Here is a 25827-nt window from a genome sequence, read left to right as displayed (position 1 = left end):
TGTGTGCAGTGTTTTTGCCCCCAAAAGGTATAAAAAGGTTGTCTTTTAAATCTGAGCATGCGTCCCATTGCTAACATGTGCTCTGAAATGATTTGATGCGGCTCACCAGTCCAAGGTGGGCATGCCAACGTTATGGCTGCGCTCATTTAGACATTTCAGGTTTGAACCTATGGCCACCCCTAGATGGGTCATGGTTTCACCCTGGCCACCCCGTTGAAAAATGTTTATGTACGCCCCTGGGTGGAGGAGGTACGAACTGGGGAAGAGGCGGGGACTGAAGGGGAAGAATGGAAGGAGAGGATTCTCTCTGAATTGGGTTAAGCCTCAAGGAAAAGAAGGAATCCAGAGAGTAAAAGAAGAAGAAGAAGAAGAACGCTGCACACGCACTTCCTGCGCCTGCCATTGGCGCTGACGTGACCTCAATTTGACCTGCTTGTCACTTCTCTTTGACCTTCCACCTTTCTTTGACGCATAAAGAAACACAACCAATCTTTTCGTTTCCCTTTTTAGTGACACCTTCTTTGGCTCCTCCCACATCGATGTCCTCCTTGCTCGTCTTCCTGGTGTCTCTTTGCCAAGCCGCTCAATTTGCCGTCTGCGTCTTCCGCTTGCGCGTTTGGATGCACATGTGCAGCACATGCACGAGCATCGCGTCCCACGCTCGCTCAATCACAGTCGGCGTCCGCACGATTCCCTTGACAGCCGCTATAAAAAGAGACGGCCGCTAAAAAACTGCAGACCTGTTATTATATGTTTTGTATTACAAAGGAGAGCAGACCAAGAACTTCTCCAAACTGGTCTCGCGGCCCCAAACGCCGCCAATTCGGCCCGCCGCACACCACGGGACAATCTCAAAGCCGTTGCGGTCCACGGGTCACACCTGCGCACTCGGCGACTGACCCTGGCACAAACTGGCTTTGCGGCTGTGCTGATGTAACTTTTTCCCGCTTCCGATACGGTTATTCGATATCGCAGTCTAGAATGCTGTCCGGCGCCGATCCCATATCAGCAGTTACAACCGACAGTCATATTATCAGGGATGTGATTTTTCCGCTAATTCTCGGAATTCCGCTTTTTTTATCTCAAATTTTTTATTTTATTTTTTTACTTTTTTTTAGTAGTTCATTGTGTATGCACATGACTCCGACAGATAACATCTTCTGCTATAACAAAGACATTTGTGGTATGCTCTAATATGAGTTACTTTTCATTTGGTCATGATACAATTATTTGTTCATGAAATTTGAACTCTTCAACATTATTTATGTGTTAACTTAGTAATCACATTAGTTAGATATGATGATATTCTCAGTGATAGTTTTTAAAAGCAAAGGCAGTCCAATGTTTTTGAATGTGACTGATTTTGAGTTGACTAAAACTGCCATTTTATATGGGATAGTTCAATATACATTGAAAATGTATGCTGTTGTTTTGTCTATTTCTTTGTCATGTGAGTGCATTGAAAGTACTTCAAAACACGGAAAACCCATGAGCTCCGGGGGGCTTCGCCCCACCTTGTCCCCCCACCAGGGCACTGCCCTGGACCTAGCTGGGTGCCAGCGGCCCCCAGACCCCCGGCTAAATTTTCAGATAATTTCACTTTGGTCAAATCACATCCCTGTATTATTCAAACAATATGTACGTATATACAAAATGAAATGCAAAATAACCCTGATAAAGTCAATAAAAACAAATGATATTCTAATCTCTGAGATTTTGGATGTAGCAACGGAAAAATGTCAAACGCTGCCCTCAACAAGCCCGAATATTTCAGAAGCTGTTGGCAACGATACCTGCAAGTTGTCCATTGTGGCGACAGAGACTCTCCGCGCTTCGTATTTTTTTTAGACTTAGTAGAAATGAAATTGTAGATAAAAATAAGTATAAATAAATATCGATGATAATAATAATAATGGTAAAAAAAATAATTTCTTCGTAAACTGTCTCATTCACAACTTGTAGATGTCAAAGATCCATTTTAACTTCTGAGCTGGCAGCCAATGAGTTAATTTATCGGTTTACAACCGCAAACCGGCGCCAGCATCGGCACCTTGAAATAAGGCCTGGTATTGGTAGGGCAAGTCATGGAAATTCAATTACAATTTCAATTATTACACTCCACCAGGTGAAAATATCGATTTGCAAATCGTGACTGGCATTCCTGTGTAACTTTCCGCAAGCCTTCACACTGCCAGCAAATGCAATTCCGCCACCCGCCAGCGCTCCTTCCAACTCTCGCTCCCCGCGTGTGTGAGGCCATTGCAGGCTTGCATTCAAGGCTAATTACCGCCGCAAACACAGGTGCGGGAAAAGCCACTTGGCCCTCCCACATCAGGCCGTCCAGCACACAGCAGCCTGTGTTTTCCCGTTCGGACGGCAGGAAATCCACCCTGCGCGTGCGCGCGCGTGCGCGCGCGTGTGCACGCACACGTAAGAGTGCATCATTGTCTCGACGTTTACGTAAACTTGCTGAATGCGTGAGTGACTTTCTGCACCAAAGAGTGTGTGTGTGTGTGTGTGCGTTTAAGAGTGTGTGTGTTTGTGTTTGGGCATGAGCGAATCCAGACCACACCCCTTTGAAGTCGGCTGCGTAGCGTGTTGAGGTTTGGGCACGCACGCACGCATGCACGCACGCACGCATGCACGCACGCACGCACGCACGCACGCACGCACTCGGCTCCGCCAGTGGTTGGCAAGAAACTTTATACGCCACATCAGTCACATCTGACATTCATGCATTATTCATATCGGGGTGCGCAACACGTACTCCTAAATATTCGTATCCTTGCCCCTGCATGCCCAAAACCGTCCCTACTTAGAAACATTGCGGAAAGAAGGCAGTTGGTCTTACTTTAATGGAGGCTCGGCCCGGTTCAAATAAAAACATCAATGCATCAAATGAAGTTGTGGAATAGTCGAACCTTTTCTCTTCATCTATTTCATGCTTTGTTTGGCCCTTGATCATGTTTTTTTGCACATCGATTGCGGATGTTTTTTGTGCGGAGCACTACAAGCGGCGGCTAGCTGCGTTTTCGGCCTTCTCTGGGTTAAAGGTCACCAAATCCACCTCTCAGGAACATCATCACTTTGCAAGATAATGTACAAAAGAGACTGAGATATGTTGCATATTTGAGGATGAACGCTCTTTGACTGCCAAAAACGTTAAATAACGTTTAGTAAAATCCTATGGAGGAGTGCCAAAGACGTAAAAAGACGTTTGTTTCAAAACAGAGGTGAAACTAACCATTTTCTATTGTTGATTACTGAAAAACGGAATAAGGTAGAAACAAACTTTTTTTTTCTGATGAACGATGAAAGTCCAATCTTTCATTTGGTAGGATGTGTGTTTCCATAGTCCAAACACATAATTTTCTGTGGACCTTGAAAGATCAGTCAAAATGCTTAAATCGGCTGGCACCCACGGCATCCCTTTTCTGAAAACGTCTGGCAGTCAAAGAGTGAACTCATTGACTCTCAGCCATTTTCACTGAAGTAACCCCCTTTGCTCCCGGCTGTTTGACTGGATTTGGACTGACTTTGCAAGGCCCACACAATATTGTCTTCTATTCGTATAAAAAAATATGGAAGCTACCAAAGAAAGGTTAGAGTCTCTTCTTTTATCAGGAAAAAAAAGTATATTTCTATCGGTTTCCATTTTTGTACATGAGGTCACTGTTGAATTATTGATTAGAGGAACGTGGGGAGGGCAAATGTCAGCTACCTAAACAGTAGCAGATGCTGCTACGCGCGCTTCCATGCTTTTTCTTCTTGTTGCGTCTTGTGCACACGATCCCGACGTCCCCAGGTTGTATTTTTTATTTATTTTTTTTTTTTCCAGGAGAGCTCAGTTTTGTTCATTCGATTTGACATCATCATTGCTCTCCTTTTTTTTAAAAAAACAAATAAATTTAAAAAAAATTAATAAATGTTTTTTTTTTTTTTGGGGGAAATTCATAATGCCAATGAGATGTCCCCACGATGATACAAAGACAAACGTCTGTGTGTGTGTGCGTGTGTGCGCGTGTGTGCGTGTGTCAGGCCAGTATCTGAGAAACTCAGTGGATATGGGTTCGTATGAACTTTGTTCGAAACAGCTTCACACAAAAATAAAACAAATCTCAGCAGTCAGACATATGATTGTCATTATTGTCTATGCAAGAAGAAAGCAAACCAATCAGTCAAAGTACTCAATCAAATTGAATTGCCTGCCGTTATACTTTATATTTGGCGGCTTGTATTAAATGTGCATGACGATAAACAAAAGAATTGAGTGTTTTTGTTGGTTACGATATGAAGATATTAGCATCGGCTTGAGCGGGGATGATTTTTCTTTCCGATTTGACACCACATTGACAAATATAGCCGAGTTGGTTTGACCATTTTGGCATCTTAATGTTCCCTTTGTTGATCCAATGTACTTTCTGCAGCTCCAGAAAGCGAAAGAAAGTATAACGTTGGATGCTTTCATTGTGTAGTATGACGTTGAAAATAGCAGACAATGGACAGCAGGCAATTCACACGCTGTACAACATTCCCGCCGTCGCGCAACCGCCGCCGCGCAACCGCCGGCTCCACCGTTTGCGGTTGGCTTCTTCTTCTTCTCCATCGCTGACTTGCTGTGTCCCTTCTGGTCTGCCTGGGTGGCGTCTGTGTCCGAGCCGAGCCGAGTCTCGGCGCTCTCATGCCACAAGTCTTGACTCGCCACCAAGAAAAGGATTTTCTGTGCTGCGTTTTTGTTGGCAAATGTGGAAGCCTCTTCGTTGCGTGTCGCCTCTGAATGTTCTCGCTACTGCACTTCAAACTTCTTCCTGATTTGTTCATTAGTTAGGAAGGCTTTGAGTTTAGACCCTCAAAAATGGCATCATTTTTCTTTGGAAACACTTCAGAGATAATAAATGCAACAATATTATATAATAAATTCATATAATGAATAAAGCAATACAATTAAAATCAATAACGTTTCATCGTAAACCTATTTAGATGAAACACCCAAAGTTTGAAGACGATAGGATGAATTCTTTAGGCACAGTTTGCTAAAATATGACTTATATAAAACGCCAGTGATTCCAAAATCAATTCAAAATGGTGGACTTCCTGTAAGGTTTAGCATATGGATCCAACAGTCTTTTAAAAAAATAATAACCAGGAATGCTTCGTTAAAAAGTTATAGGGGGTAACATTGAGCTATTATTTTTTTAAAATCGCTTCAGAAAACTCTTAACTCTTTGACTGCCAAAAACGTTAAATAACGTTTAGTAAAATCCTATGGAGGAGTGCCAAAGACGTTAAAAGACGTTTGTTTCAAAACAGAGGTGAAACTAACCATTTTCTATTGTTGATTACTGAAAAACGGAATAAGGTAGAAACAAACTTTTTTTTCTGATGAAAGATGAGAGTCCAATCTTTCATTTGGTAGTATGTGTGTTTCCATAGTCCAAACATATAATTTTCTGTGGACCTTGAAAGATCAGTCAAAATGCTTAAATCGGCTGGCACTGGCGACATCCCGTTTCTGAAAACGTCTGGCAGTCAAAGAGTTAATCTATTGATTTTTGTGCCAGCTTGGAAATGTGCGCAAAGTGAAATTAATTTCCACCCGGTTTTAGAGCCTCAAAAACGACCTCATTTTCCTTGTAAACAGCACATCGCCACGGCAACGGCAACATATTTCATTTTCACCATCTTTAGATGAAACTCAAAACTTGAAGAATATCGGATACGTTCTCTAGGAGTGTAAAAAGTCCATCGACGCTGTGTGTTCGCGTGACAATTTGCTTGCTGTAGTCTGAATTCCCGCCAGCCCGCGAGCCGCCGTTTATCTTCCTTATGTTTGACTTCCTGCGTGCAATTCAAATTCCGATGGCTCGCAGTCTGCATGATGAAATCTTGGAAAGTTGAGCCGTCTTGGAGCCCTCATTCATATCTTTGGTCTTGCCACCCAACCTGCGGCCGTCATTCCAACCGCCCGCCAAGGCCAGAGTGGAAAGGTCGAAGGTATATGGCCAGTGACGAGTGGAAAGACGAGCTCGTTGCTTCTGTGAGAAGTCGACTCCCACTACAGGACGCATTTGCTTGGATGTAGATGACGTATTTTTCTTTCATATTTTGTCATACAAATTACTTATATGGGATGTGGAACTCGTTTTGACATCATCTTATTCATCGGAATACGAAAGGATACTTTTGCTGCAGTCTGCTGACTTTTATCGATTAGAGCGCGACTCGTCTTTTTCCCCTCGCAGAGTGCTGAGCAATGCGAGCGGGTGCAAATAATGTTTTTCCTTCCATCCGGCCAAGTCAATCCTGGCTGACCTTCGTCATTTGCTTTTTAGTCAGTCCAGGTTCTTAGCATCTGCTCGCAAATAGAAGCGGCCAACAGGCTTACAAATGTAGGACTTGTCCCTGTTGAAGAACATTGACTTTTTTTTGTCCACGGTTTACTTCTGACCTCTGACCAAAAATTGCTTCACTGGAGAGACACCCGATTGACCCGATTATCATCAATGGCGTCTAGTGATGCAGTCGTGTACTATATACAGCGAGGAGCTTGTTCACAAAAGCAGAGTTCCTGTTACCAGCAGTTTGGAAAGTTTGTTGGGCAACTTTTCCAATCCCTCTTTAAAAAGTGAGCAGTTTATTTCCTGCTCAAAACAGACAACCTGCAGTATCATTTTCGGATTGTTCTCTGTATCGGCTTCCGACCTTCCTCTAGACCTCTATCGCTGTCTTGTCACAACTTTGGGATCCCCGTTTATCTTCTTGTCACAGGTCAAGCCCCCCCCCCGTAAGTTAGTAAACATCTCCATTTGTTGTGGGTGGAGCTGATTTCGCCATCATTATCGGAAAGTTACGTTCGTCCGTCCCGTCAGCTGCCGTTGAAAGCCGAGTCCCGTTTCTGCGTTCTCTGTCTTGTCTCTTCAGGCAGAAACGCTTCGTCTCTCATCTGTCCGTCCACCGTCCTGCTTAAGTTTGCCGTCAATGCCGCGGCCTCTCGCTTGCTGACAGACAAGGCAGCTCATGACATTGTCTCTGTCGCCGTGCCAGTGCCGCAGCTCTGACAAATGATCCGATGACAGCCGTCTGGGTGGGACATTGACAGGATCGGCAACGTAAACCCAAATGTTGAGTTTTCTACGTTGAATATCGTCTTGGAGTCTGGGTCCTGTTTTTAATGCTCCTCTCGTGATCACGCTGCCGTCCTTTGTGCGGTCTCGTAACCCACAGCCCTGCCTTGACCTTCACCCTCTGACTCCGCCTCCCCGTTGGCCACCGCACCCTGTTCTCGACACCCGCTCTTGGTGCCTGAAGACAACTTCCAAGAGCCCCGACATCTGGTTCTGGTTGCCCATCCGATCCCGTCCCCAAGGCCAAAGGAAATGGACGGGCAGTTTGAAGGCCTGTTATCTTTTGGGGGTGGAATTAACAGGTGCGCCAATGTTTGTTTCCACTTTACCCGATTACCACTGGATAATGGAAATGAGCAAAAAATGAGACCTACTGGGGCGATGGCTTCTACTTTCGATTCCGATTTTTTGGGGGGAGGAGCCCTGAGAAAGATTCTGTGATCTTTAAAAGGACGCAGATATCAAACAATGTAGAGAGCTATTGCAAATTGTCAGATTTAGTCAACCTAGAACATTTAATAAACAATAGACAAAGTAGGAAGACAAGAGACTTGGATTCTTTTTACTCGCAAGGAGAACGGACAGAGACGTGCTCGGTTACAATCTCCGACCCGCTCTGAGGCACACTTTCCCGAGGTCTCTTTTTTCTTTTTCTTTTCATGGCGTTCCAACAACAAAATGTTTCATTCCTTATCTTGTGATAAGGGCAGAGTTCCGGTTCCGCAGCTGCGACAGCATGACTCATGCTTTGCAATACGATGAGAGTAAATATGGGATAACTTATGAACATTTATTTTAACACAATCATGGACAGTTTATCAATCAATGTTGGGATCAAAAATGTCTAACGTGAAATTATTTTGTGGTGTTGCATCAAAAGCAAATAGTGCACCAATATGTACTTGGTCTTCACCTTTGCTCTCATGTTACCCGAATGCCCTCGAAGTGAGCCATCAGTTCGATAGTTGCACTTTAGTGGTGCTATTAGGTCATCTTTAAGGTTAAAAAGTGGGAGGTCAAATGTAGCCCTAATCCCGGGTTCCACATGACAACCATAAATACGAGTTCAGCATCTGGCGAAGTGACGGCGTCAAATGAGAAGCAGGTTTACATTTTTTTGGGGGAAGAGGAAATCATGCTGACAATTAACAACCAATTGGACAATATTATTGGATTTGCAATGCGTCTGCTGGTACGTTATCCCACGATTTGTCATGTTTTATTATTGCTGAAAAAATGAAACATGACTTTAGATGTTATTTTTATAGAAAACATTGAGTTTAGATGTTATTTCAAGAACAGTTAACATATTTTACCTGATATATAACAAGTTGTGATGTTAGTATTCGATACACGTCTTATTATTAAAGGGAGGAAAAAGAATTCGGTATGACTGAGGCTTAAAAATAACATGGTTTGGTTCATTGTAACTTACCGGTTTTGTCAACCTTTTGCTGGCTGATAAAGCGTTTTTGCACTTGTTTTTATTGATAAACATGTTTTGATTGGCAGAACAATCTGACGGCGTGCGAGCTGCGGGATAACAGCAGCGAGAGAATGAGCGACTGCTTCCTGTATAGACAGGAAGTGGAGGCCTTTATGAGGGCAGTACATTGATTTTCGGAGCATGCGAAGTCCAGGAGCGCACAGCAGTGAGACGCTTCCTGCCGAGAAGAATGTGATGGCGTTTATCTGGCTCGCAACACGCACACACTCTTGCTGGAAAAGCTTGTCAAATGAATCTTGTACCGTTGCCCCCTTTCAGACGTGTTCTCATCAATCGGCGCGACTGAGGACATTTCGTCACTTTGGCCTTTGCCACTTTGTAAGGCGACTTGAGGATCCGTTGGAGGCGGCGCAATCTTCCATCGGTCGTTGCTGTTGCTAATCGCTGAGCTTTGCAAACATATCGACGTCATTGTGTCCTGACTGAGAAACTGTTTTTTGGACGACTTGTCACTTTGGACTTCAAATGCATCTCTTTCGGCATTTTGGCAATTGGGTGTCCAAAAAAAGAACAGCCGTGCAACTACACGACAAGCTCTTTGCTCCAAGCTTGTTATTAATGTTGGATTGTTTGAGTTGGAGTTGGATTTTTTTTTCCCGGGAAAAGAAGCGCTTGGTGTTGTGGTTGTTTCAAGCTCTCGGAGACGTTCTGACGGACGAGTCTTGATTTTCACTGACTCAAAATCTGCAGCAATATTTCTGTCCGTCGTTGGTAGTGTCGTGGTTGACGTCGTGTTGCTTACTTGGGCTACTGTAAGTTACTTGGTGTGCAACCAATTCTCTCAATGCATTATTGATGACATGAAGCTGGCAATAAGTGAAGCCAGTCAAACAAAACCAAACTAAAACCTGGGAAATGCCGGCAAGTGTGAACCTTCCTTCTGTTCCGGAATCCATCTTGTCCGAACATGAGACTCAGCGAGAGCACGAATCTATCAATGTTAATTGCTGGTCTTTTGCAAGTTCTTGGAAGGACTCGTGCTATTCTCCATGTCATCTGTAAGCCAGAATCGAGAGTTGACGCAATTTTCAAATTTGCAACCCGGAGGGAGGAAAGACAAAATTCAAAGAAATCTCCAAATGCACCGAACATGACGGAGAAATAAAGAGAAAAAGCAAATTTTGCGTCAGCCAAAACTTCAATATTATTCAACATGTGCTGATTGACCAACATTTCTGGGGCTCTTCCTGTACCTCCTACTGGCACCTCAGGTCAGAGGTTAGGGGTCAGAGTTTGCCAACTAGAGAAGAGGAGCTGTTGTTGGAGGTCCCCTTGTCCAGCCCCTCCAGTCGGCCAGGGAGAGGCGGAGTCCGCCTCCCCTCTCGCACATCTGGCTGCCCCCACAACGCTCATTTGGAGAAACAACAAGAATGTTTTTATTTCCCAGGAGAAACCGAGAACTCCGGAGTGAAACCGCAGACTTAAAACATAGCGCGGCAACGTCGGCCCTCACGCAGCCTGCTGCTGGGCCGCGACGATGATGATGAGGAGGATGAAGAGGAGGAGGAGGAGGAGTGTTTGCTCCCTGTCCAGATTGCCCCTTGTCCTCCTTGGTATTTTACTCAACAGCCAACATCAGTCGCACTGAACACACTTCACGGTGACGGTGACGGTGACCTGTTAGAACAAAAAGTAGCAAATGTCTTGGTTAGGGTTGGAGGAGATCTCGTTTTATTGAATGTGGCTCTTGCTTCTTCTTTTTTTCTCGTGAACATCTTGCGTTTTTTGTCTGTTTTATGGATACTGCTTGAAAGTTTTAATTCCATGATTCAATATCATATAGGGTAGGGGTCACCAACTTTAAGGACTTCATCAGTAGCCCACAGGTCTGCTTTAAAAAATGGTCCAGTGAGGGGGAAAAAAATGTTGCATGTTGAGACAAATGGTGAACATGTCGTCTTCAGTCAAAATATCAGTCGTACCCAAGAATGAGCTCCCGCTTTCCAAAAAGGTTGCTGAGCTCGACCATCATTCTTGTAGCGGATGATGTCAGTCTGACGCAAGAGAGCAGACATCAACGACCCCGCCGTCTTGGGTGGGAAATTGGGAATGTTGTCCAAAATCAGGATCCCAGGACGCTGCACCATCATCAGAGCGAGAAAGAAAGAAAGAGGAAAAAACATCAGTCGCATGAAAAAGTCACTTCATTTGACCTCTTACTCAATTCTATTAAATGTAGTCAAAGAGAAAAATACAGACATATTTATACGTTTTTGGGTTTGACGCTTTGAGATAATTTAATACATCTAGATTTAAATATCATGAAATAAAAGATGCAATTATGAACTTTTGTCTTAGCGTTCCACAAAAACAAAGGAATTCACCTTGCCGTTCCAATACTTTTGGAAGGAAATGTATTTTGTATGCAGGATTAGCTTTGGAACAGAAAACAGTGACCGATTTTTCCGAAGAAAAAAAATCCAATGGTAATGGCTTGAAAAACATGAAAAGCTCTGCGCTTGCCGACACACACGTTGCGCTGCACTGTTTGCACCCGCGCAGACAAACGGCCAGACAGCTGTGCTCTATTACGGCACCGTACAGTAGCCATGGCTCCGCCCCTCACCTCAAGCCCTCTGGGTGACTGTTATTGGAAATGTTCGGCTGCTGCGGGAGGAAGCCCAGGCCAGATTTATATGACACAGGTGCGCACTTTGGAAGGCCTTCTCACACACACACACACACACGCTTGCACAGATCAGGCACGCGAGTCGACCGAGCCACGACGACGACGGGATCTAATGTCAGCTACTTAATGTCTGCACCGCTCACAAGTCACAACACACTTGAGACACTCGCTCGTCTGTGTGCTAAGCGCTGGTCGCTCCATCCAAAGCAGGCTGAACGTCTCGCCCGGCTCATCTGATCCTCATTTTGAGCGTTGCAGGTTGAATATGAGCAAACGCGTTATTACGTCTTCCGTTCCCTTCGTGTGTTTTGCCTTCTTGCCTCGGATGTCTGCGTGGTTGCTTTTTTGTTCTGGGAATTTCCTCGGCATTTCCTCTGTGCACTTTCCCGCCATTCCAATAAGAGGGAGGCCGGGCCGGAGGTATGCGCTGGGCGGGCCGTGCTTGCCTCCTCGTTGGCGTTGCGCGATAGTCAGAAGAGACGGCAACACCGGGGATATGATTTCCCTCTGGAAAAACTGCATTCCAAGAAGGAACAGCTCGAGTGCCTACACAGCAATAGGACGGCCTCCAATTGCAGCCACGTACACCAAAGACAAACTCTTTCTTTCTTTCTTTCTTTCTTTCATCATTTTCATGAGAACGCCATCCGTGTCTTATTTCCACTAGAAGAATATTTCTCGCTGATTTTAGTATATCAAGCGTGGAGACCTCATTGGGATTTCTCGCAAAGAAGGGAAGACTTCGGTCCAAAGAGATGACCTGAGTAATGTCGCGGTGTCGGACGTGTGCATCTCGTCAGCTCGTCCTTTCTGAGGTCCATCCCACGATGTTGAAAAGCAGAAAGCAGGAAGCCTCTGCTAGCCACATGGTAGCCATTTAGACCGTTTGGAGCTCTTGGAAGCAAGCACGTTGTCAGCTAGCGGGATTTTTCTTCTTCTTCTTTTTGTGTGTGTGTGCACTTTTTGGGTTATTAAGTGAATGGAAAAACAAAAGCAGATTTTGAGATTTTTCTACATAGAACTCAGCTTTGCATGAGAACCACCACAAAATGTGAAAAACCGGAAAAAACAGTCCCATTTATTTGTGTGCATTTCCTCTTTGTTTTTGTGAATAGAATGACTATGATTGGCTATGATTCGAATCCGCAGTCTTGTCCTTGAATCGGTTGAAGTGCTTTTGACCAAATTGCAAATGTGCTTGCCTACTTTTACTGTTTGACAATAAAGGGAGTCCTGGCGTGACGTGGTACGCGACCTACGTGGTTTCCACTTTACGGCGCCCGTGCCTCGTCCGTAGCTCCTTCTTTTTTGTTAATTTCCCACAGTAACCAGGCCATTTTAAAGTTTTTTTTAAAGTTGCGTTGTTTTGACCTCTAGCAACGGACGTCCATCAGCAGGTCGGCTCGCCGTCCGGCGCGTCACCTTTCCGTGTTTATCGCTGCGCTCTGCCGTCCGGCAGCAATGAATGTCCGTGCGCAAATATGTATATTTTTTTTTAAATGACTGTACTCTAGTATTTTGATGTAAATATCAACTTTAGTGGGGAAATCCGACTTAAGTGTAAATTGGGGTTCCATGGCCAGCGTCGGAACGCGACTCCGCCGTAGCTTGAGGACTCCCTGTAAAGCCGCCACTAACATTTCTTTTTACAATCAGTTATTCTATTAAATAATCGTACTATTATAGCATATATTAGTTATGCTAATGAGTAAAAAACAAAAAACCCTTTTGTAGTTGACTTAGCCAAGTTACATGATTTCCCCCCCAGCCCTACTTGACACCGCTCTGGTGGTCCGCAGGTCCATATCTCGGGCACACTCATTTGTGTAATCGTCTCTCTCTTTGTCGGAATGAATGGCCCACTTTTTCTTTTCTTTTTTTTCCCGAGAAGGCAGAGCTGCTAATGTGTGGGTTGGATTTTGTGAAAGTGCTGTGGAATATTGTTTTTACCTGCCGCTTATTACATTTTAATGAAGTTTGAACTCAAGTATGTCAAGAATCAGCAGAGCTCTCCACCACCCACTCACAAGGTCTTTGAAAGGTTAATCCCGTCCAGACTATCAGTTCTGTCGGCAATTCTCCCTCCCGTTCCGTCTCGATGACTCGGTTGCTCACTTGCTATATTTATCACGACACCGCAAATACTCGAGATAGAATTCACTTTTGGGGTGTCGTAGTCGGAGATTTGCTTCTGGATAAGACGTGAGCAGTTCATGCAGACGTGATTTGCACCTGGCGCGCAAATGAAAAGTATTGTCGGTTATTTTGTCTTCTGCTTTGAATCAATCTTTCAAAACGCAAAAACTCATTTTGACGACTAATGCCATTTCCAAGTCAAAATGAGTGTCGTGTCGATTTATAAACCTGAAACACCAAATAAAGATCATGATAAGATCATTACAGTTGTGTGATGCGAACCTCTTCGTACCCTACTCTTGCGTTTGGCCCGTCTGAGTCAAAATCTCGCAAAGCTCGCACCGGCTCAATTGTTGCCAAGCGAGTCTCTTCTTGTGTGTTCTATAAGGATGCAGGTGCAAGTTTTCATTCTTTTATGGACGCTCATACAGCTGAAGTGCAATCAATCACTCTTTGCGTATGCCAAATTCTTTGGCGAGCGGAAGAATTAATGAAGTTTGTCACTGATTTATGCACAAGTTGTCAGTCAGCAGAGGAGCCAATCAGCTCGCTGGCAAAAGTCCATCAGTAATCACCTCTTGTAGCACATCGAAGACCACCCACTGCACCGTCTTTGGCTACTGTATGTCTCTGTTGCTTTTCATTTTCAATGACATAACGTGACAAAAACAGATATTGCTGTATCTGCCTGAATTGCAATCATCCAAACTGCTTCTTGAACAAAGTGACATTTCTGCAGAAATTGCGTGGGAATGCTAATAGCTGGATGCTAATAGCTGGATGCTAATAGCTGGATGCTAAGATTTGAATGCATGCGTGGTGCTTATGAGTGAATTGAAAGATACATGAATGTGAAAATGACAAATTATTAATTGTAGTGTATTTTTGACATTGTGTGTAATTGTATTGAGTAATAGACTGATAATACAAAGTTGAAAATATGGATTGATATAGAAAAAAAATTAATGTCAAATGATATGTATAAAATGGATGTTACATGATTGGACAATGACTTTTTCAGAAATTTAAGTTGAAAAAAAAGAGGGTGTTCCAACGTTCCCGCAATGATCATAAAATTAAACATACATGTATAAATGAATGTGCACTCGGTCCAGGTCATTTCAGTCATTTCATTTCCATGATTAGCTGAACCAAATTTCTTCATGAAGATGATTTATTTATTTTTTCTCTTCAATTTTCCATCAAGAATAGTGAACATATATAAACCACACTCAATGGCCTCAATGTCAACATCTGTCTTTTATCACAAAATGGCAAATTATAGAATACAACACTCTTTAAATTTGATGTTTTCTTAACACAGTATTTCTGCTGTTGACAGTTTGACAGTTGAAGCACCAATTGCATTTTTGTGTTTTTGTAAATCCAGTTGAAAGATGTCAAAATCGATTTTAGCTTCCGGTTTCTATTTTTTGGCATGAGTAGAAACACATTTGAATGTTGTGCATTAGGTGACAACCTCTGCCCTTTGTTTCTGAGCACTTTGAATGCGGTGCAGCAAAAAAGCACATCGAAAACCTGTCATTTGAATACAGAACACAGGCAGCGTAATGCGAGTGCACTTTTCTTCCTGAACACTCTTGAGTCACGATACTAGTGACTGTCAGGTGTAGTCATCTAATGTTCTCCAATACTCAAATGGACTCTATTTCATGTAGCTCAGTTCCTCTTTTGCAGAAAAAAACAAGTTTCATGAAAAAGAAAATCAACCGGAACGGCACGGCATGAAACGTTGCGCACGTAAATCTTGTTGGGGCTCGAATTTGACAAGCTCAACTTTTGCTGCCTTTTGCGCGGTGAACACGAAAAGTGCGTCCTCCGCGGCTGACCTCCGCGGCTGACCTCCGCGGCTGACCTCCGCGGCTGACCTCCGCGGCTGACCTCTGCTGCCAACTTGTGCCAGCAGAAGATGGCCAGCGTTTGTTGAAGGGCTGCAGGAATTGTCCTGCGTCCTTCCTGACCATCTTACTGAACCGTAGTGCGTGTCTGTGGACTTTGACGGTGAGGTCAGACTGTCAAAAGAAGCACATCTGTCTACAAGTCTGCATCCAGACTGTCAAGAAACTCAATTCCGAAATTCCTTTTTGGTCAAAACTCAACAGGAGAGGCGGACGGAGCAGGGCTGCTTGGAAAAGTGACCGGCAAAGTCGAGGGGGGGACAATGTAAGAATAGAAGGCTATAAAATAAAAGACAATTCTGCTAAAAATCGCAGTTCCATTGCAGTCATAGAAAGAAGAAATCAAATGAGGCCTGGGAGTTTTCAGTTGCTCGTGCTGAGTTCTGCTTGTTTGTAACTTTAAACCCAACTGCAATGATTTCATGTTTCACTCACAATTATGTTTCTGCTGTGGTCTGGTTTGATCTACATTAGGTTCGTTTGGAATGCTTTGCTTAAGTTTGCAATACGCTCGCCGCCATTTTCACTGAAGCAACCCCCTTTGCTCCCAGCTGTTTGACTGGATTTGGACTGGTTTTGCAAGGCCCACAGAATATTGTGTTCTCTTGCTATAAAAACATGGAAGCCACCAAAAGAAAGGTTAGAGTCTCTTCTTTAAGTATATTTGGATCTGTTTCCGTTTTGCAGACATTAACATTAGAAAATAGCTAAGTTTCATCATTATTCACCAACCTGTTGAAAACAGAGCTTTTTTGCAACATGGCCCTGGTTGATCTCATATACTCTGCTGCCACCTGCTGGCCGTTTTTCTAGTAACAACCATTGCTGTAAGTGTTCTCATCAGGTCATGGGTTGCATCAAAGTCTTCTGTATGTTGTAGCATTAAAAAAACCTTTACAAAAAAAACGTATAAATACGTTTTTGGGACTGTAACAATATTTAAAATAGACGTTTTTATGTGGGTTTTTTGACCCTTTTGCAACCTTCAACCATCCCTGACGAAAGAGCAACATTCGCTACGTTGGCCGCTCAGTGACATTCGGGCTTTCGTGCTGTTTCACTCGCTAGTCTGTACAGAAAACATTCCTGTCACCTTTTTAAAAAAAAAACAAAAAAAAAATCTTTTTTTTTTATTGTTGCTATTTTGGTGTTTCATATGTCCACAACAAGACGACTATAAAAAGCTGTTTTTGTGGTGGTGGTGGTTGTGTTTGTGACTTTTGTCTTGCCCCATCAGGGTGTCGCCACAGCAAGTCATTCATTCTGCAGTTTTTTTTTTAAATGCTATATGGCATTCTTCTTTTTTTTCTTTTTGGGACCCGGCGGGGCATTGTCCGGGAATGGAACCCACACTACAAGTGGTTTAACGAGCTCATTTGGAAGGGACTCCACTTCCATTTGCAATGAAATGCAAATAATGATGATGATGGAGTACGTTCTTGTATTTTACAGTCCACGAATCAGCGTCGCAATGTTTGTTTGCGACGCGACTACTACTTTCACCTTGCCGACTTGTCAAGTAACAATCATCTTGCCGAGGAGGCGTGTCCAGTGTGTGAAGGTGCTCATTATCCGTATTCAACGAGACGAGTACTCGTCTCGTTGCGATGGGTTCGTATTCTGGTCCGATGTCAGTCCAGGAAGTGAACGCTTTGCGAGCCCTAATTGCTCTGCCTGTTCAAGCTGTGACTGACTTGTCACTTTTAGGAAGTGATTTTAGATTTATTGACTTTGCTTTTAAACCTCTTTAATCTGTCGGCAACTGCTTTTAAGTGTTGTACTCAAATGCACTAGAAATCAGTGATTCCATTTATTTATTTATTTTAATAAACCCCGAGGTCCCCTAGGAGGACCAACGCTGCCAAAATTAAAAAGAAATAAATAAATACTTAGGTGAATAAAAGTGAAAATAAAAAAAATATACAAACATATTTAAAATATTAAATACAAAAAAATTATATAAATGGAAACGAAAACAATAAAATATTAATATATCCCTAAATAAGTAAATACAAGTAAAAATAAAAGTAAAAACATGATTCCAAAAATTAAAATAGATGTCCTAAAAAATAATTATATAAATAGAATTAAATATCAATCGATAAATAAAAATGCTCTGCTCTCACATTTATTTTATTTATTGCTGCAGATGCTCTGTCAGGCATAATGTTATTAAATGTATGAACAATGTGTTAAATTTTTGTTTCTTAATAAGCCTTCTGTATAATCAATTTGGACTCTTTATTTTTGTGGGAAAAAATTGTGTTATAATTACATTTAATTTAATCTGTAATTTTTTCAAAAGCACCCACAAAAATTCTGAGGAAATGTAAATTTCTACTTTCCTACTAATTATTTGAGGTAAGTGGACAATTAAAAAAAAAAAAAAACATTGAATGCCAAAAGCATCAGCAGTCTTGACTGGTGTTTATGGCGAGCTTGCCGTCGTGAAGTTTTATATTAAAGTTACGTTTTCTTTTGTTTTGTTTTTCAGATAAAAATCTGAAATGTTTCACTCAAAAGTACAGAAAGCTAAAAAAAGGATTCCGTTAATCTTCCTAAACTCTTGAGGCTTGTTTTGTGATTCCATCATCAGATATCCAGCAATGTACATTTTTGACGTGCTGTTATATTGGTCTTGGCATCCAAAATAGGATTTGGGACCACAAGCAGTTTATGTTTAGTTGACTTTGGTTTGACGCTGGTGCGAGCGCACATTGTGACAGATATGGGCCTCGTTTGAGTCAGCAGGCTTCCTTTGGTTTGTGCCAGGGATTTTCCACCACTACTTTGCTCGTGTATTATGTGAGCGGCCACATGGAACCAGTTAAACGTCGTCTTGCTTGATAACGGCGCTCTCGGCTGTCACATCTGCTGAATACAAATTATTTACGCCACTATTCGGTCAAGGTGGCAATTCTTCTCAGCTCGTATTGCTTTCATCACAAAGTCATTTGAAATTGCTTATTATCGTGGGACGTCTTTCAACGCCATCCAACTACAACCATATACGTACGTACGTGTATATATATATATATATATATAAAAGTGAAAAAAAATACAAAAAGAGATTCAAAAAATATTATATAAATAATTATGTAAATATAAAATTAAATACAAAAATAAATATATATATAAATAGCATTAAATATATATTTAGTTTTTTTAATTTTCATTTATATAATTTTTTGGTATTTAATTATATTTTTTATATTCATTTTTATTTTCACTTTTATTCATTTATTAACTTTTTTTTTTTTTATGGCAGTTTTGATCCTCCATATCCAACCGTGTCCCTCATTAATGGGCTCGTCTGGTGGCCAAGTGAATGTGAAGGTGTGGGTCAGCGAGCGGCAAGAGTTGAGTTGAACCTCTGAACTGTTTATCAATCGTGACTGGCGCATGCAAGCGAGGCCGGCGGAGGGAAGGAGCAAAATAGAAAAAGGAAAAGTGTTGGAAAATTGGGTGGGAGGGAAACAAGGGTTTGGCTGATGCGCGTTCACAAATGATTTTAGGGAATTAAACGTGGGAATACCCAAAGTTTTTCCAGTATTTTCTCCAAGATGAAATGGCGAGTTGAGAGCATTGAACTCTGAAGAGTTGGCCTTCTTGCAACAATCAATAAAAATGCTGTTACTTTTTTGCTGCGTAATAAAATAAGTAGCACGTATCAGTCAGCTGCTGCTGTAAATATTTGCTCTGGCTGAAAGAGACGTGAAGGCGTGCTTTGCTCTGCCATCAGCAAGTCATCCAGTTGACTCTGAATGTGTTCAAATGGGGGCGGGGGGGGCTGGGGGGGCTAATGCTAAATGCTATCTTGGTTGACAGTTCAACAGCACCAAACACTCTCATTATTATCCTGAACCTTTTTTGCTAACAATGGAAAACGTTGTCTGACTGGCGAGGAGCGACCGCAGTGGATAGTAGAACTACATTACCCATGATCCTTAGATGCCAAGGCAGGAAGTAGTTCTTGTTCCAGTCAATGCTTGCTGCTGTGCTACCAATTAGATGCCAATAAGATCGCAAAAGTATATAGGAAGGAATTTAACAGTGACATTTCTTTTTAATTGGATTTTTGTATGAATCGCTTTGACAACACTGGTTGACATAGACTTGGCAAAAAAAACGAAATCAGGACACCGGGACGGGATCTGCGTCAATTTTGGTAACAACAATGAGGTTGTCCAAATCTGCTGGGATGCGGGACCGAAGGCCTAAAAAACGGAACTGGCAAAAAGAAAATCGCACTTCCACGAGAGTCCGCAGTTGAATTTGTGGAGGCGGAGAAGCGACTGCGCTCTTCAATTGCAGCGCATCAAACATTTGGAAGTAGCAGGAAAGAAGAAGCGCTGTCGACGCGCTCGGGAGAACGCGACGCTTTCACTCAATTGACTTTCTGCCAGCCGCAAGCAAAATGGCCCTGGATGCAATTAGCTCCACGTTGAGCACAATCAAATGCGGCATTTAAAGCCGAGCGCTGGCACAAACTTCAGACGGACTTTTTACAGTTCGTGAGTGATCACTTGCGAATGTCAACGTCGCCAAAAACACGCGTTAGCCTCAAGTCGTTTGCATTTTATTAGACACGTAGTAAATGTTGCAGCAATTCTGCATCTTTGATGCGAGTGTCATTGACACTCAGATAAAAAAAACAAAAAACAGGACAGATTATTCTCTATCATTTCAAGCAATATACTTTGAAGTAGAATATAAAGGAATATTCAATATTTTGTGTCCTTCATTTCCAATGACAAACTACTTTTCTATCCGCTTTTGTTATACTTGATGAATTTTGTTGGCCGTCCTCACGTTTGTTCTCTACGGGGGACCAAAACTGCCAAAATTAAAAAATAAATGACTAAATAAATAAACATAAGAGAAAATTAAAAACTGACTTTAAAATGTTAATTCAAAAAATAAATATTAATAGCAATAAAAAAAAATGTTTTTGTCCCTAAATAAATAATAGTAAAAATAAATACAAAAATAAAAAACGAGATTCAAAAAAATGAAAATAAATACAAAAATAAAAATATAAATGGGCTAAAATATCAATCACTTTTTTATATCCATTTTTATTTTCCCTTTTATCCATTTATTTCTTTATTTTTCATTTTGGCAGTTTTGGTCCTCCGTCGTTCTTGGGTTTGTGTTGTCACCCAAAAACATTTTCTGATCTCTCTTAAGGCGGGACTGATCTCGTGCATCATAAATATTCTGAAAATATACCGACACATTTGATTGGCGCTGCTGCATCCAGGAACCAAGACTATAAATTTCCACGGGGTTGGATTGGCGTGGCTTCAAACAGTCCGTGTAGCATTTTCGATCATTGGAGGGGGGGGACATTTGACTCGTGGGCTTATTTGAAGATGTTGGCCCATGTCGCCAGTGTGAAAATGACTTTGTGCGTGTGCAGCGTGTGTGTTCATGTGTGCCAGCGGCACAAGTGGGCCTGTGGGAGCGCTCTGGCCTTCTTTCCCACAGTATGCGTCCACAGAGATTTCATGGTGACGTCAGAACAGAGGTACAGGCGAGTGCCCTGTTCGCAGGCCGTAAGGTCACTTCCTGTCAGTCAGGAGAGAAAGATCCCGTTTGACGTTGGACTGAATGCTCTCTCGCTCTCCCTCTCTCGCTCAGGCTATGTGGTTGATGCTGCAGCAGGAGGAGCCAGATGATTTCGTCATCGCAACAGGGGAGGTGCACAGTGTGCGGGAGTTTGTGGAAAAAGCTTTCAAACATGTGGGGAAGACCATCGTGTAAGCGCACACACATTCACTAGATTATTTTATTTATTTTGACTATTATTTTGACCTTAGTGTACTCTAACCATTTACAGCAGTTGTACACAAAATAAATAAATAAAAAATATTTTAAAAATGAAGTCATCGTTTCAAGCCACTAAATCACTGGTTAATAAACACTAATCTGGTGGGGAAAAATGGATCAGATGAGTCGATTAATCGTTTGAATAATCGATAGATTCATCGATTCTAAAAATATTTGATAGTGACAGCACTAATCATAACATTGTATCCTTAATTATCTATAATCCAATTTAACCTTAGTTAAGCCCCATTATTTGTGAGGAACAGGGACCAGGCTGTCCCACAAATAGCGAAAATCCGCGTATAATTGACGGCCATTGAAATGCATGGGGGGAGGGGTGCATTCTATAATTATTTGTAATTAATCTGCTAATTTTTTTATTATTTTTTTTTTTTTCTGGGAGATCTCAGTATTGATCTGCTAATTAATTGGTCATCTGTTTGTTTTTTTTCGGGCAAAATTTGGCATCTGCCTCAAAAAAATCAGCCGGTCTGACCCTACAAATCACGATGATGAATTCATTTTCTTTTGTGTTCTCAATTTCCTCTTCAGAAATATCACGTCATACAATCTTAAAACACTACAGTGACACATGAGTTCATTATATTTCATAATTTCCTTTTATTTTGGATGCACATTTGAATTGTTCCATCCGTTTTCCAGCTCCATTCCGGTCATGTCCGCGTGTGTCAATGCGGGCCGGTGAACATGTTTTGTCTAGCCAAGGTTTTAAAGAAAGAAACTTTTGGAGAAGAAAAGGAAGCGTGGAGTGTGCGGCAAAAGCGAAGCGCTTGACGGGAAATGTGTGTGTTTGCAGGTGGAAAGGCAAAGATGAGCATGAGGTGGGCTGTTGCCAACAAACGGGACGCGTGCACGTCAAGGTCAATCCAAAATATTTCCGTCCCACTGAAGTGGTAAGTTTTCACTCTTTGACTTTGATGTTTTGTTGCCACAAAGGTTGATTTCGCTTTCAGCTGTCTTGCAGCTACTATTATAAAATATTTGAAAACACAATATTTCCCCGATGACACTCTTCACCACAAGGACTTTTGAAGTAGTGCTTACTTTTTAGGGGTGTGTTCTACTGCGCAACACTAAACTTCTCTAAAACGCCTGATGAGTCAATCACAAGGCGCACGTGCTGCTGATGTCAAGCATTCACCTCCTTTTTTTTTTTTAATATATCGTCACCCTCTTAACTCATTTGCTCCCAAAAACGTATAAAAACTCTCTTTTTTTAAAAAAAAATATTGCCGTGGTCCCAAAATCTTATTTATAAAAAAATCTTCTTTTTTTTTTTTTTTTTTTATTATTATTCTAGAGCATACAGAAGGCTTTGGTGCAGCTTCTGACCTGAAGAGGTCGCTTAAAGCAATGGTAGATTTTATTTTATTTTTTTCTGGGAGATGGTAGATATTTCAAAAACGGCCAGCAGGTGGCAGCAGAGTATAAGAGATGTTGCAACAAGCTCTTTTTCGCAGTGTTTTAAACAGGTTTGTAAATTTTGATCAAACTTAATTATATTCTAATGCTCTAATGTCTTTTTTTTGCATTTTTTTTTATGTCGAAATCATCTCCTCATGATGCAAATCAATCATCCAAATGGTTAAATTTTTTGTGTTTCCTGTTTTATATTTCTGACCTTAACGTGAATGTAGCGCATTTTCTTTGTATGTTACTGATTCCCGGCAATTGTATTTGGAACCTTGTACTTATTAACTTTAGTTGTTTCACGTCATCTGATTGCCGTCGCTAACGTTTAGCCGCAACCTGCCAGGAGACGCAGGATGAGAATTGCGATGACATCTTCAGGTTTGTGCAGTTTTATTTCCTCCTTCAGAAGCAGCTGTTTTAGCTGAGGAATATTTGCTCATATATGAGCACCTCTCGACTGTTCCCTTTATGTGCTAGAGTCGAAATGGTGACATGAGCCAGCAGATTATGCCTCCGTCTGGCGGTGTGGAGGTGCGAAGTGGCCATCTCTCATCATCAGCCCCCCCCCCCCCAACCCCCCAAGGGTATTATGGCTGCTCCTTAGGGAGAGTGTAAAGTTCCCAGCGCTGTTGTGGCCCGGATTAGCTGTCGGTTTGTCAGGGTGAAGCCAGCAGTGGCACTTTTCGCAAGGTTGGCGCGTCCACATTCCAGCTCCGATTCACTTGAGCGATGCTGGAGGATTAGCACGAGGATCGCTGCTTTCAAGGACGCTTGCAAAGATGGAAGCACCGCGTGCGCACACACCTGAGGCTCAATATTCTTTACACACGTTTGCTTTGTTAACCGAAAACAAACAAACAATAGGATCAGGATTCAGATGAGAGATAGAAAATATAAAAGCAACAATTGAAACAAGATTTTGTACATTTTCAAAATGGACTTAAACGAACCCTGACCAAAAATGAACACCTGCATCCAATTTAGATCAAGATGTAGTTTTCACAAAACGCACACACAAAAACGTACACATTGGATGAACCTGGGGAAAAAAAAGTAAAAAAATCCACCGTAAATTTGAGATTTGACTGAATTTGACTTCATGTCAACTAATTTCTTACTGAAACAATTCATTTGGCTTTATTACGTTAACCGATTGCCAAATAATCCTTTCATTTTGCACCTCATCTAAACTATTTTAGATGTTGCGACCGATACGATTGTGTTTTGCGTTGGGTCATGGTGTTATGCAGTTGTTATGCGTATGCAGGTCATTGTGTTATGGTTGTATAGTATACAGTTACTATGTCCCTTTGCTGACAATGTTATGTTTTTTTGTTGTATTTGCCCCTCTTAGTTTGTCAAGTTTTATACAGTTACGATGTCTCAGATGATAATGTTATGATGATTTTTTTTTTACTGTATTAGCCTCTCTTAGTTTGCCAAGTCTTATGCAGTTACTATATTCCTCGTTATGATATGAATTGTTTGAAAAGAGTGTCTAAAAATGGCGCCACCGACGGGCAGTAGCAATCGTGTCCACCATTTTGTGCATGACAAGAAAACAAAACGGAGACCAGAGGACACATTTTTAGTTCCACTCACCCTGGCAATGTTCTGCAAGACAAAATGATTTTGCAACATTGTTTCCGAAAAGCAATTCCAAGCTTCCGTGATAAGCTTTTAAAGAAACCAGAAATGGCAAAACATCCTCGGAGGGATTGAGGCGAAAGCGACACCAGCTTTGAGTTTGGAAATCTGCTGACGTCTGTTTCCACGCGCCCGATCCGCACGACAGAGATATTAATAGTACGCAACTCCAACATTGACAGATTGACCTCATTGGTTTGTCACCTGAATTTCAAGAAGGCCTCCCCAAAAAAGTTGTTCTTCCTTTTGTGTTCTCCCGCCAGGCACGAACGCGCACACGCTCGCTTACGCTTCTTGACGAGAAAGACAAAAGAAGCGCGTGAATCAGCTGAATTCTTTCAGCGTGTGGACGCACGACGACAGCTATTTCCACTCGAGGAGAGCAACAATGCTAAGCTGCCAGCCGGGTGTCACAAACTTCCTGCCGAAAGAGGTCAGAGGTTAAACACTTTTCAGTCTCTTCAAGCTCCAAATGAAGACAATAGACAAAGGCGGAGAGCAAAGAAACTTTGCTGTCACTTAGTTGCGTTTCCATCCACACATTTTGATTTGAATTTGCAACAAATGCAAACGTGAAACTGAATGGAAACGCTAGAAATTCCAAAAAAAGGCCCAAAATTGCCAAACGAGTTTTTACGCTTAGAGGAGGTGGATTTTGAAGCGTATGGAAAAAAGGAAAATGGAAATCTTTGTAGTCACAAAGCAATGGCGGACGATAAAGAAAGTATGTTTTGGGGGGGACGAAACACAAATCTTTTAGGAATTACTTAAAGAAGCGAATATTCATGCAATTTGAAGATGGAAAACAACAAAGGATTACAAAAGCGCATTCACTTCCTGGTCGTTTTCTTCTTCTTTTAATTGACTGGTCTATCACATCTCTATGGTGTATAGCGCCACCTAGAGCGGCGGAGTGCCCTCACACAAAAACAGATGCAAAAGTCTCATGTCCGTTTTGCGCGTTTTCAGTCAATTTGCTTACAAAATCCCAAACGATGGAATGGAAAGCTGACGAGTGAAGCGCCGTCTTGCCAAATGTGCAAACGGAGCTGCGCGCTGCTATTGAATGCATTTGAAATGTGCAACGGTTCCTTCCATGTTATCTTTCGGTAGCAATGGATTGTTTGTGGTTGCGAAAGTTGTGCGGTTGACTGGACGCGGACGTGGACGTGTCCTGCTTGGAATGACAGCGACCTGTAGAACCACATTTGTTCATATGCCAAGAAGAAGAAGGTTCGAAAGCTGACAGATTTGTTGTTAATGCAGCGAGCGATAAGAGCATCAGGCTGACGCGGCTGCTGATAGCATTGTTTGGCTTTGCCAACTTGTCAGTCTCGCCATTTCAGCAAATTGGCTTCCCGCCAGCGTTGGAGTCTCTTCCAGTCGAGTGTCCTTCGTGCTTTTGGGCAAGTTTGCTCACAGGCGATGCACCATATGAATCGAATGGTTCTTTTGATCCTGCCGGTGTTGTACGTGGACCATTTGGATTCCCATCCGTTGCTGGAAATTGTAACGTGCTTTCGTGTAGGTGTGCATACTCTGGTTGAGGTTTGACCTTGACTGGCGCCAGCACGTTCTCCATGGCAGTTATAACCTACG

The 25827-nt window shown here is 42.2% G+C and overlaps 1 protein-coding gene across 2 annotated transcripts in view; it reads left to right on the top strand.

The window, feature by feature from the left end:
• gmds (GDP-mannose 4,6-dehydratase) overlaps window positions 1–25827 on the top strand; it is a 68159-nt gene that overhangs the window by 26320 nt on the left and 16012 nt on the right. Inside the window, exons 8-10 of one of the 2 annotated variants that reach the window (XR_013296502.1) lie at window positions 20959–21077; window positions 21965–22061; window positions 24492–24661. Coding sequence is in view for 1 of the 2 variants with exons in the window: in XM_077585133.1 (XP_077441259.1) it covers window positions 20959–21077; window positions 21965–22061 (216 nt within the window). In the remaining variant the exon portion in view is untranslated. The remainder of the gene's footprint in view (window positions 1–20958; window positions 21078–21964; window positions 22062–24491; window positions 24662–25827) is intronic. The other variant, XM_077585133.1, reaches the window with a different exon arrangement.

Source organism: Vanacampus margaritifer, chromosome 13 (genome assembly GCF_051991255.1).
Source record: "Vanacampus margaritifer isolate UIUO_Vmar chromosome 13, RoL_Vmar_1.0, whole genome shotgun sequence".
Lineage (NCBI taxonomy): Eukaryota > Metazoa > Chordata > Actinopteri > Syngnathiformes > Syngnathidae > Vanacampus > Vanacampus margaritifer.
This window is presented reverse-complemented; position numbering and strand designations above follow the sequence as displayed.